This window comes from Oncorhynchus keta, unplaced genomic scaffold (assembly GCF_023373465.1).
Source record: "Oncorhynchus keta strain PuntledgeMale-10-30-2019 unplaced genomic scaffold, Oket_V2 Un_contig_1897_pilon_pilon, whole genome shotgun sequence".
NCBI lineage: Eukaryota > Metazoa > Chordata > Actinopteri > Salmoniformes > Salmonidae > Oncorhynchus > Oncorhynchus keta.
In genome coordinates, this window is record NW_026281219.1 from 80,001 (window position 1) to 95,189 (window position 15,189).

Consider the following 15,189-nt stretch of genomic DNA (forward strand, 5'->3'; position numbering starts at 1 on the left):
GATCTATATATACCAGATCATACTCACTGATCCAGATAGATCTATATATACCAGATCATACTCACTCCTCCAGATAGATCTCCACATATTTCGAGGATAGACTCCTCCAGATAGACCCGAGGACTGGAGTTGTCGTTGCGAACTGTTTTAGCATTTCCAAAGGATTCTAGAAGAGGGGCTGCCTCAAGAATCTGGCAACGTATTCAGAGATAAAACATCAGAATGAAAATATCATCATGTAGAACAAGTCCAGTGTAGCTAGCTACTCTACAGAACACAGCAGGTAGAACATGCAGACAGTGTAGCTAGCTAATCTACAGAACACAGCAGGTAGAACATGCAGACAGTGTAGCTAGCTAATCTACAGAACACAGCAGGTAGAACATGCAGACAGTGTAGCTAGCTACTCTACAGAACACAGCAGGTAGAACATGTAGACAGTGTAGCTAGCTAATCTACAGAACACAGCAGGTAGAACATGTAGACAGCTAGCTACTCTACAGAACACAGCAGGTAGAACATGTAGACAGCTAGCTACTCTACAGAACACAGCAGGTAGAACATGTAGACAGCTAGCTACTCTACAGAACACAGCAGGTAGAACATGTAGACAGCTAGCTACTCTACAGAACACAGCAGGTAGAACATGTAGACAGCTAGCTACTCTACAGAACACAGCAGGTAGAACATGTAGACAGTATAGCTAGCTACTCTACAGAACACAGCAGGTAGAACATGTAGACAGTGTAGCTAGCTAATCTACAGAACACAGCAGGTAGAACATGTAGACAGTGTAGCTAGCTACTCTACAGAACACAGCAGGTAGAACATGTAGACAGTGTAGCTAGCTAATCTACAGAACACAGCAGGTAGAACATGTAGACAGTGTAGCTAGCTAATCTACAGAACACAGCAGGTAGAACATGTAGACAGTGTAGCTAGCTACTCTACAGAACACAGCAGGTAGAACATGTAGACAGCTAGCTACTCTACAGAACACAGCAGGTAGAACATGCAGACAGTGTAGCTAGCTACTCTACAGCACACAGCAGGTAGAACATGTAGACAGCTAGCTACTCTACAGAACACAGCAGGTAGAACATGTAGACAGCTAGCTACTCTACAGAACACAGCAGGTAGAACATGTAGACAGCTAGCTACTCTACAGAACACAGCAGGTAGAACATGTAGACAGTGTAGCTAGCTACTCTATAGAACACAGCAGGTAGAACATGTAGACAGCTAGCTACTCTACAGAACACAGCAGGTAGAACATGTAGACAGCTAGCTACTCTACAGAACACAGCAGGTAGAACATGCAGACAGCTAGCTACTCTACAGAACACAGCAGGTAGAACATGTAGACAGCTAGCTACTCTACAGAACACAGCAGGCAGAACATGCAGACAGCTAGCTACTCTACAGAACACAGCAGAACAGTCACAACAGTAAACAGAGACACAGTCAGAACAGTCACAACAGTAAACAGAGACACAGTCAGAACAGTCACAACAGCAGAGCGCAGAGACAATCAGAACAGTCACAACAGTAAACAGAGACACAGTCAGAACAGTCACAACAGCAGAGCGCAGAGACAATCAGAACAGTCACAACAGTAAACAGAGACACAGTCAGAACAGAGACACAGTATATGATAGTATAGTAATAGAATGGAATGATAGTACGGTAATATAATGGAATATGATAGTATGGTAATATAATAGAATGATAGTATGGTAATAGAATGGAATGATAGTATGGTAATAGAATGGAATGATAGTATGGTAATAGAATGGAATGATAGTATGGTAATATAATGGAATGATAGTATGGTAATAGAATGGAATGATAGTACGGTAATAGAATGGAATGACAGTATGGTAATAGAATGGAATGATAGTATGGTAATATAATGGAATGATAGTACGGTAATATAATGGAATATGATAGTATGGTAATATAATAGAATGATAGTATGGTAATAGAATGGAATGATAGTATGGTAATAGAATGGAATGATAGTATGGTAATAGTATGGAATGATAGTATGGTAATAGAATGGAATGATAGTATGGTAATAGAATGGAATGATAGTATGGTAATAGAATGGAATGATAGTACGGTAATAGAATGGAATATGATAGTATGGTAATAGAATGGAATGATAGTATGGTAATAGAATGGAATGATAGTATGGTAATAGAATGGAATGATAGTATGGTAATAGAATGGAATGATAGTATGGTAATAGAATGGAATATGATAGTATGGTAATAGAATGGAATATGATAGTATGGTAATAGAATGGAATATGATAGTATGGTAATATAATGGAATGATAGTACGGTAATAGAATGGAATGATAGTATGGTAATAGAATGGAATGATAGTATGGTAATAGAATGGAATGATAGTATGGTAATAGAATGGAATGAAAGTATGGTAATATAATGGAATATGATAGTATGGTAATAGAATGGAATGATAGTACGGTAATAGAATGGAATGATAGTATGGTAATAGAATGGAATGATAGTATGGTAATAGAATGGAATGATAGTATGGTAATAGAATGGAATGATAGTATGGTAATAGAATGGAATATGATAGTATGGTAATAGAATGGAATATGATAGTATGGTAATAGAATGGAATGATAGTATGGTAATAGAATGGAATGATAGTATGGTAATAGAATGGAATGATAGTATGGTAATAGAATGGAATATGATAGTATGGTAATAGAATGGAATATGATAGTATGGTAATAGAATGGAATGATAGTATGGTAACAGAATGGAATGATAGTATGGTAATAGAATGGAATGATAGTATGGTAATAGAAGGGAATATGATAGTACGGTAATAGAATGGAATGATAGTATGGTAATAGAATGGAATGATAGTATGGTAATAGAAGGGAATATGATAGTACGGTAATAGAATGGAATGATAGTATGGTAATAGAATGGAATGATAGTATGGTAATAGAATGGAATGATAGTATGGTAATATAATGGAATATGATAGTATGGTAATAGAATGGAATGATAGTATGGTAATAGAATGGAATGATAGTATGGTAATAGAAGGGAATATGATAGTACGGTAATAGAATGGAATGATAGTATGGTAATAGAATGGAATGATAGTATGGTAATAGAATGGAATGATAGTATGGTAATATAATGGAATATGATAGTATGGTAATAGAAGGGAATATGATAGTATGGTAATAGAATGGAATGATAGTACGGTAATAGAATGGAATGATAGTATGGTAATAGAATGGAATGATAGTATGGTAATAGAATGGAATGATAGTATGGTAATAGAATGGAATGATAGTATGGTAATAGAATGGAATGATAGTATGGTAATAGAATGGAATGATAGTATGGTAATAGAATGGAATGATAGTATGGTAATAGAATGGAATGATAGTATGGTAATAGAATGGAATGATAGTATGGTAATAGAATGGAATGATAGTATGGTAATAGAATGGAATATGATAGTATGGTAATAGAATGGAATATGATAGTATGGTAATATAATGGAATGATAGTATGGTAATAGAATGGAATATGATAGTATGGTAATAGAATGGAATGATAGTATGGTAATATAATGGAATGATAGTATGGTAATATAATGGAATATGATAGTATGGTAATAGAATGGAATATGATAGTATGGTAATATAATGGAATGATAGTATGGTAATAGAATGGAATATGATAGTATGGTAATAGAATGGAATGATAGTATGGTAATATAATGGAATGATAGTATGGTAATATAATGGAATATGATAGTATGGTAATAGAATGGAATATGATAGTATGGTAATATAATGGAATGATAGTATGGTAATATAATGGAATGATAGTATGGTAATAGAAGGGAATATGATAGTATGGTAATAGAATGGAATGATAGTATGGTAATATAATGGAATGATAGTATGGTAATAGAATGGAATGATAGTATGGTAATAGAATGGAATGTTAGTATGGTAATAGAATGGAATGATAGTACGGTAATAGAATGGAATGATAGTATGGTAATAGAATGGAATGATATTATGGTAATAGAATGGAATGATAGTATGGTAATAGAAGGGAATATGATAGTATGGTAATAGAATGGAATGATAGTATGGTAATAGAATGGAATGATAGTATGGTAATAGAATGGAATGATAGTATGGTAATAGAATGGAATGATAGTATGGTAATAGAATGGAATGATAGTATGGTAATAGAATGGAATATGATAGTATGGTAATAGAATGGAATGATAGTATGGTAATAGAATGGAATGATAGTATGGTAATAGAAGGGAATATGATAGTATGGTAATAGAATGGAATGATAGTATGGTAATAGAATGGAATGATAGTATGGTAATAGAATGGAATGATAGTATGGTAATAGAATGGAATGATAGTATGGTAATATAATGGAATGATAGTATGGTAATAGAATGGAATGATAGTATAGTAATAGAATGGAATGATAGTATGGTAATATAATGGAATGATAGTATGGTAATAGAATGGAATATGATAGTATGGTAATAGAATGGAATGATAGTATGGTAATAGAATGGAATGATAGTATGGTAATAGAATGGAATGATAGTATGGTAATAGAATGGAATGATAGTATGGTAATAGAATGGAATGATAGTATGGTAATAGAATGGAATGATAGTATGGTAATAGAATGGAATGATAGTATGGTAATAGAATGGAATGATAGTATGGTAATAGAATGGAATGATAGTATGGTAATAGAATGGAATGATAGTATGGTAATAGAATGGAATATGATAGTATGGTAATAGAATGGAATGATAGTATGGTAATAGAATGGAATGATAGTATGGTAATAGAATGGAATGATAGTATGGTAATAGAATGGAATATAATAGTATGGTAATAGAATGGAATGATAGTATGGTAATAGAATGGAATGATAGTATGGTAATAGAATGGAATGATAGTATGGTAATAGAATGGAATGATAGTATGGTAATAGAATGGAATGATAGTATGGTAATAGAATGGAATATGATAGTATGGTAATAGAATGGAATGATAGTATGGTAATAGAATGGAATGATAGTATGGTAATAGAATGGAATGATAGTATGGTAATAGAATGGAATGATAGTATGGTAATAGAATGGAATGATAGTATGGTAATAGAATGGAATGATAGTATGGTAATAGAATGGAATGATAGTATGGTAATAGAATGGAATGATAGTATGGTAATAGAATGGAATGATAGTATGGTAATAGAATGGAATGATAGTATGGTAATAGAATGGAATGATAGTATGGTAATAGAATGGAATGATAGTATGGTAATAGAATGGAATGATAGTATGGTAATAGAATGGAATGATAGTATGGTAATAGAATGGAATGATAGTATGGTAATAGAATGGAATGATAGTATGGTAATAGAAGGGAATATGATAGTATGGTAATAGAATGGAATGATAGTATGGTAATAGAATGGAATATGATAGTATGGTAATAGAATGGAATGATAGTATGGTAATAGAATGGAATGATAGTATGGTAATAGAATGGAATATGATAGTATGGTAATATAATGGAATGATAGTATGGTAATAGAATGGAATGATAGTATGGTAATAGAATGGAATGATAGTATGGTAATAGAATGGAATGATAGTATGGTAATAGAATGGAATGATATGATAGTATAGTGGTAATAGAATGGAATATAATAGTATGGTAATAGAATGGAATGATAGTATGGTAATAGAATGGAATGATAGTATGGTAATAGAATGGAATGATAGTATGGTAATAGAATGGAATGATAGTATGGTAATAGAATGGAATGATAGTATGGTAATAGAATGGAATGATAGTATGGTAATAGAATGGAATGATAGTACGGTAATAGAATGGAATATGATAGTATGGTAATTGAGACACAAACCAAGCTTTACTGAACACTGACAGACAGAGAGGCATGCAGAAACCAACTACCTTAATCTGAGCAGCACAGAGACACAGGGAGTCAGACACAGGAAGACAAGGTTAGGATACAGAAGTGTGTGTGAGAGTGTGTGTGTGTTTACCTGTTGTGTAATGTTGTGTTTGTGGTGTATTGCTGCTAGGTAACGCAGCAGCAGTTTAGTGGCCTCAGTCTTCCCTGATCCACTCTCCCCACTGAAACACACACAGAACTTAATGTCAATATAAACACTAACACAGCACCAACACACAGGTCACTACTGGAGCTGAAGTTAGTGCTGAGTACAAACTAAACAAGACGCATGCTTTTTTTCCGTGAAGAAGTTGGTCAAGGTTGGTTTCTTTTACAGAAACAAAGCATGTCTGACTTTTGTTAATAGGAAGGACATTGTCCAGGACACTTTTATGTCTATTTTAGATTCTGGGGATATTATCTATATGCACGCAGCACTATACTTAAACCCCTAGATGCTGTTTTCCACTGTGCCCTTAGGTTTATTGCCGGTGATGGTTCTAGAACTCACCATTGTTCCCTTAGGTTTATTACCGGTGATGGTTCTAGAACTCACCATTGTTCCCTTAGGTTTATTACCGGTGATGGTTCTAGAACTCACCATTGTTCCCTTAGGTTTATTACCGGTGATGGTTCTAGAACTCACCATTGTTCCCTTAGGTTTATTACCGGTGATGGTTCTAGAACTCTCCATTGTTCCCTTAGGTTTATTACCGGTGATGGTTCTAGAACTCACCATTGTTCCCTTAGGTTTATTACTGGTGATGGTTCTAGAACTCACCATTGTTCCCTTAGGTTTATTACCGGTGATGGTTCTAGAACTCACCATTGTTCCCTTAGGTTTATTACTGGTGATGGTTCTAGAACTCACCATTGTGTTTTGTATTAAAGTGGGATGGTTGTATGAACTCACCATTGCATTCCTCTTAGGTTTATTACAAATCATCAGGCAGAAACTTCCATTGTATCTATCAGGTTTATTTCGGTGATGGTTCTAGAATGACCAACCCTGGTCTCAAGGTTTATAACACTGATGGCCCCTAGAACTCCACCAGAGTTGTAATGCTAATTTTAGTGTTTTGGGGCCCTTTTATAGAACAAGTTACAGATTGTCTGAGATTTATTCTGGTCCTTCTCGTTCAGATAAACCTGTCTGTTTTGTTTTAAATGTGTTGGGATTTGTTTCTGCAGGGCTCATCTGGAAAAATACCCTCAGGTCTCAGAAACTTCCTGTATCTATCAAAATTATTTCAGACTTCCAAATGACCAACCCTGGTCTCAAGCCTTCCTAACCTCCAACAGCTTTACCCTAAACACCATCATTATGATCCAGTTCAGAGTAGACCACAGGTGTAGGGTGCTAATTTTAGTGTTTTGGTACAAGACCCTTTATGGTTTCCTTCTTTCCCTCCAACAGCTTTGACCACTAAACACCTCTGGGATCCAGTTCAGAGTAAACCTGTCTGTTCTCATTTTATTTGGGTGATGGATACAGGGCCTTTCCTTCCTCCAACATCTACCACTAAACACCATCATTATGATCCAGTCAGAATAGACCTGTGTGCTCGGTGTAAGTGCCAAAATACAAGCCTTTCCTTCCCTCCTCCAACAGCTTTACCACTAAACACCATCATTATGATCCAGTTCAGAGTAGACCTGTGTTCTCGGTGTAGGGTGACGGTACAAGCCTTCCCTTCCCTCCAACAGCTTTACCACTAAACACCATCATTATGATCCAGTCCAGAGTAGACCTGTGTACTCGGTGTAGGGTGATGGTACAAGCCTTTCCTTCCCTCCAACAGCTTTACCACTAAACACCATCATTATGATCCAGTCCAGAGTAGACCTGTGTGCTCGGTGTAGGGTGATGGTACAAGCCTTTCCTTCCCTCCAACAGCTTTACCACTAAACACCATCATTATGATCCAGTTCAGAGTAGACCTGTGTTCTCGGTGTAGGGTGATGGTACAAGCCTTCCCTTCCCTCCAACAGCTTTACCACTAAACACCATCATTATGATCCAGTTCAGAGTAGACCTGTGTTCTCGGTGTAGGGTGATGGTACAAGCCTTTCCTTCCCTCCAACAGCTTTACCACTAAACACCATCATTATGATCCAGTCCAGAGTAGACCTGTGTGCTCGGTGTAGGGTGATGGTACAAGCCTTTCCTTCCCTCCAACAGCTTTACCACTAAACACCATCATTATGATCCAGTTCAGAGTAGACCTGTGTGCTCGGTGTAGGGTGATGGTACAAGCCTTTCCTTCCCTCCAACAGCTTTACCACTAAACACCATCATTATGATCCAGTCCAGAGTAGACCTGTGTGCTCGGTGTAGGGTGATGGTACAAGCCTTTCCTTCCCTCCAACAGCTTTACCACTAAACACCATCATTATGATCCAGTTCAGAGTAGACCTGTGTGCTCGGTGTAGGGTGACGGTACAAGCCTTTCCTTCCCTCCAACAGCTTTACCACTAAACACCATCATTATGATCCAGTTCAGAGTAGACCTGTGTGCTCGGTGTAGGGTGATGGTACAAGCCTTTCCTTCCCTCCAACAGCTTTACCACTAAACACCATCATTATGATCCAGTTCAGAGTAGACCTGTGTGCTCGGTGTAGGGTGATGGTACAAGCCTTTCCTTCCCTCCAACAGCTTTACCACTAAACACCATCATTATGATCCAGTTCAGAGTAGACCTGTGTGCTCGGTGTAGGGTGACGGTAACGGGGAGGTTTTCAGTTAACCAGAGACGGAGAGCTGAAACGTAACGCTGGAATGTGCTCACTGGGCCAACTTCACACTCCCTCTGAGACATGATATGATACCGGCCCAGACATGGCTGGTCTTTCCTTACAGATGTCTCCGTCAGAACACAGCTAGAGTGTCCCAGATGGGGGGGGGGCAGGTCGTCAGAACACAGCTAGAGTGTCCCAGATGGGGGGGGGGGGGCAGGTCGTCAGAACACAGCTAGAGTGTCCCAGATGGGGGGCAGGTCGTCAGAACACAGCTAGAGTGTCCCAGATATCGTCAAACACATATATCCCAGATGGGGGCATGGGGGGGGGGGTCGTCAGAACACAGCTAGAGTGTCCCAGATGGGGGCAGGTCGTCAGAACACAGCTAGAGTGTCCCAGATGGGGGGCAGGTCGTCAGAACACAGCTAGAGTGTCCCAGATGGGGGGGTCGTCAGAACACAGCTAGAGTGTCCCAGATGGGGGGCAGGTCGTCAGAACACAGCTAGAGTGTCCCAGATGGGGGGGGGTCGTCAGGACACAGCAGCTAGAGTGTCCCAGATGGGGGGGGTCGTCAGAACACAGCTAGAGTGTCCCAGATGGGGGGGGGGTCGTCAGAACACAGCTAGAGTGTCCCAGATGGGGGCAGATGGGGGGTCGTCAGAACACAGCTAGAGTGTCCCAGATGGGGGGGGGGGTCGTCAGAACACAGCTAGAGTGTCCCAGATGGGGGGGTCGTCAGAACACAGCTAGAGTGTCCCAGATGGGGGGGGGGCAGGTCCCGTCAGAACACAGCTAGAGTGTCCCAGATGGGGGGTATCAGAACACAGCTAGAGTGTCCCAGATGGGGGGCAGGTCGTCAGAACACAGCTAGAGTGTCCCAGATGGGGGGGGGCAGGTCGTCAGAACACAGCTAGAGTGTCCCAGATGGGGGGGGGCAGGCGGGGTCGTCAGAACACAGCTAGAGTGTCCCAGATGGGGGGTCGTCAGGACACAGCTAGAGTGTCCCAGACAGCAGGTGTCTTCCCATCTGGGTCCCCAGGACAAAGTTTAGGAAACGCTGGGCTAGAGCGTATCAGGAGGAAGCAGTTGGGAAGTTACCTGATTATAATAACCTGGTTCTGTTTGGCATCCATCATGTTGGTGTAGGAGACGTTTGCTATGGCAAACAGGTGTCTGAGGAGGACCACAGAATGGACACAGAGATAAAACATTAGCATGAATAACACATCATTTAGCACACAATACACCAATAATACACACAATACACCAATAATACACACAATACACAAATAATACACACAATACACCAATAATACACACAATACACCAATAATACACACAGTACACCAATAATACACACAATACACCAACACACAATACAATAACACCACAATACACAAATAATACACACAATACACCAATAACACACCAATAACACACAATACACCAATAACACACACAATACACCAATAATACACAATACACAATAACACACAATACACCAATAACACACACAATACACCAATAATACACACATACACCAATCAAACACAATACACCAATAACACACAATAACACACAATACACCAATAATACACACAATACACCAATAATACACACAATACACCAATAATACACACTAAGTACACCAATAATACACACAATACACCAATAACACACAATACACCAATAACACACACCAATAACACACAATAAACACACAATACACCAATAACACACACAATACACCAATAATACACATAATACACCAATAATACACAATACACCAATAACACACCAATAACACACAATACACCAATAACACCACACCAATAACACACAATACACCAATAATACACACAGTACACCAATAACACACCAATAATACACAATACACCAATAATACACACAATACACCAATAATACACAATACACCAATAATACACACAATACACCAATAATACACACAATACACCAATAAACACACAATACACCAATAATACACAATACCAATAATACACACAATACACCAATAATACACACAATACACCAATAACACACAATACACCAATAATACACCAATAACACACAGTACACCAATAATACACACAATAATAACACACCAATACACCAATAACACACAGTACACCAATAATACACACAATACACCAATAACACACAATACACCAATAATACGCAAATAACACACAGTACACCAATAATACACACAATACACCAATAATACACCAATAACACACAGTACATCAATAATACACACAATACACCAATAATACACATTATACACCAATAATACACACTATACACCAATAATACACACAGTACACCAATAACACACACAATACACCAATAACACACAATACACCAATAACACACAGTACACCAATAACACACAATACACCAATAATACACACAATACACCAATAATACACACAATACACCAATAATACACACAATACACCAATAATACACACAATACACCAATAATACACACAGTACACCAATAATACACACAATACACCAATAATACACACAATACACCAATAATACACACAATACACCAATAACACACAATACACCAATAACACCAATAACACACACAATACACCAATAATACACAATACACCAATAATATACACAATACACCAATAATACACACAATACACCAATAATACACACAATACACCAATAATACACACAATACACCAATAAACACACACAATACACCAATAATACACCAATAACACACACACCAATTACACCAATAACACACACAATACACCAATAACACACCAATCCACCAATAATACACACAGTACACCAATACACCAATACACCAATAACACACCATACACCAAACAATACAATAATACACCAATAACACACAATACACCAATAATACACAACAATACACCAATAACACACAAATACACAATAATACAATAATACACAATACACCAATAATACACACAATGGGGGGCACACACACCAAAACAACAACACACCAATACACCAATAACACACAATACACCAATAACACACAATACACCAATAACACACAATACACCAATAATACACACAATACACCAATAATAACACACAATACACCAATAATACACACAATACACCAATAACACACACAATACACCACACCAATAATACACACAATACACCAATAACACCAATAACACACAATACATAACACACAATTAGACACACAATACACCAATAACACAATACACCAATAACACACAATACACCAATACACACAACACAATACACCAATAATACACACAATACACCAATAAACACACAATACACCAATAACACACAATACACCAATAACACACACAATAACACCAATAACACACAATACACCAATAATACACACAATACACAATAACAATAATACACACAATACACCAATAAAACACAATACACCAATAACACACACATACACCAATAACACACACAATACACCAATAACACAATACACACAATAACACACACAATACACCAATAACACACAATACACCAATACACCAATAATACACACAATACACCAATAACACACCAATAACACACCAATAACACACACAATACACCAATAACACACCAATCCACCAACAATAACACACAATACACCAATAACACACAGTACACCAATACACAATACACCAATAATACACACAATACACCAATAATACACACAATACACCAATAATACACACAATACACCAATAATACACACACAATACACCAATAAACACACAATACACCAATAACACACAGTACACCAATAACACACAATACACCAATAACACAATACACACAATACACCAATAACACACACAATACACCAATAACACACACAATACACCAATAATACACCCAATACACAATAATACACACAATACACCAATAACACACCAATAACACACAATACACCAATAACACACACAATACACCAATATTACACAATACACCAATAACACACAATACACCAATAATACACCAATACACCAATAATAACACACACACAATAAACACAATAATACACACAATACACCAATAACACACAATACACCAATAACACACAATACACCAATAAACACACACACAATACACCACACAATACACCAATAATACACACAATACACCAATAAAACACAATACACCAATAACACACCATACACCAATAACACACACAATACACCAATAACACACAATACACCAATAATACACACAATACACCAATAATACACACAATACACCAATAATACACACAATACACCAATAACACCAATAACACACACAATACACCAATAACACACAATACACCAATAATACACACAATACACCAATAATACACACAATACACCAATAACACACACAGTACACCAATAACACACAATACATCAATAATACACACAATACACCAATAATACACACAATACACCAATAATACACACAGTACACCAATAACACACACAATACACCAATAATACGCAATACACCAATAATACACACAATACACCAATAATACACAATACACCAATAATACACACAGTACACCAATAACACACACAATACACCAATAATACACAATACACCAATAACACACACAATACACCAATAACACACAATACACCAATAACACACAATACACCAATAACACACAATACACCAATAATACACACAATACACCAATAATACAAACAATACACCAATAATACACACAGTACACCAATAACACCAATAACACACACAATACACCAATAACACACCATACACCAATAATACACACAATACACCAATAATACACACAATACACCAATAATACACACAGTACACCAATAACACACACAATACACCAATAATACACAATACACCAATAACACACAATACACCAATAATACACACAATACACCAATAATACACACAATACACCAATAATACACACAATACACCAATAACACACAATACACCAATAACACACAATACACCAATAATACACACAATACACCAATAATACACCAATAACACACCAATAACACACAATACACCAATAACACACAATACACCAATAACACACAATACACCAATAACACACACAAACACACAATACACAATAACACACAATACACCAATAACACACACAATAAACCAATAATACACCAATAACACACCAATAACACACAATACACCAATAACACACAATACACCAATAACACACAATACACCAATAACACCAATAACACACACAATACACCAATAACACACCAATAATACACACAATACACCAATAACACACCATACACCAATAATACACACAGTACAACAATAATACACACAGTACACCAATAACACACACAATACACCAATAACACACAATACACCAATAATACACACAATACACCAATAATACACACAATACACCAATAATACACACAATACACCAATAATACACACAATACACCAATAATACACACAATACACCAATAACACCAATAACACACACAATACACCAATAATACACACAATACACCAATAACACACAATACACCAATAATACACACAGTACACCAATAACACACAATACACCAATAATACACAATCCACCCATAACACACAATACACCAATAACACACAATACACCAATAACACACAATACACCAATAATACACACAATACACCAATAATACACAATACACCAATAACACACAATACACCAATAATACACACAATACACCAATAACACACCAATAACACACAATACACCAATAACACACAATACACCAATAACACACAATACACCAATAACACACAATACACCAATAACACACAATATTCCAATAACACACAATACACCAATAACACACCAATAACACACAATACACCAATAATACACCAATAACACACACAATACACCAATAACACACCAATAACACACACAATACACCAATAATACACCAATAACACACACAATACACCAATAATACACACAATACACCAATAACACCATTAACACACAATACACCAATAATACACACAGTACACCAATAACACACAATACACCAATAATACACAATCCACCCATAACACACAATACACCAATAACACACAATACACCAATAACACACAATACACCAATAATACACACAATACACCAATAATACACAATACACCAATAACACACAATACACCAATAATACACACAATACACCAATAACACACCAATAACACACAATACACCAATAACACACAATACACCAATAACACACAATACACCAATAACACACAATACACCAATAACACACAATATACCAATAACACACAATACACCAATAACACACCAATAACACACAATACACCAATAATACACCAATAACA

The 15,189-nt window shown here is 36.8% G+C and overlaps 1 protein-coding gene across 1 annotated transcript in view; it reads right to left on the reverse strand.

Annotated features, from left to right (window-relative positions):
* The window catches only part of LOC127920331 (unconventional myosin-XV-like), a gene marked incomplete at its 3' end in the record, with an annotated part of 105,236 nt that overhangs the window by 75,135 nt on the left and 14,912 nt on the right, over positions 1-15,189 (reverse strand). The window contains exons 4-7 of the mRNA XM_052504249.1: positions 9,877-9,951; positions 6,130-6,220; positions 6,038-6,043; positions 80-191 (exon numbers count right to left, since the gene is read on the reverse strand). Coding sequence (XP_052360209.1) covers positions 80-191; positions 6,038-6,043; positions 6,130-6,220; positions 9,877-9,951 — 284 coding nt within the window. The remainder of the gene's footprint in view (positions 1-79; positions 192-6,037; positions 6,044-6,129; positions 6,221-9,876; positions 9,952-15,189) is intronic.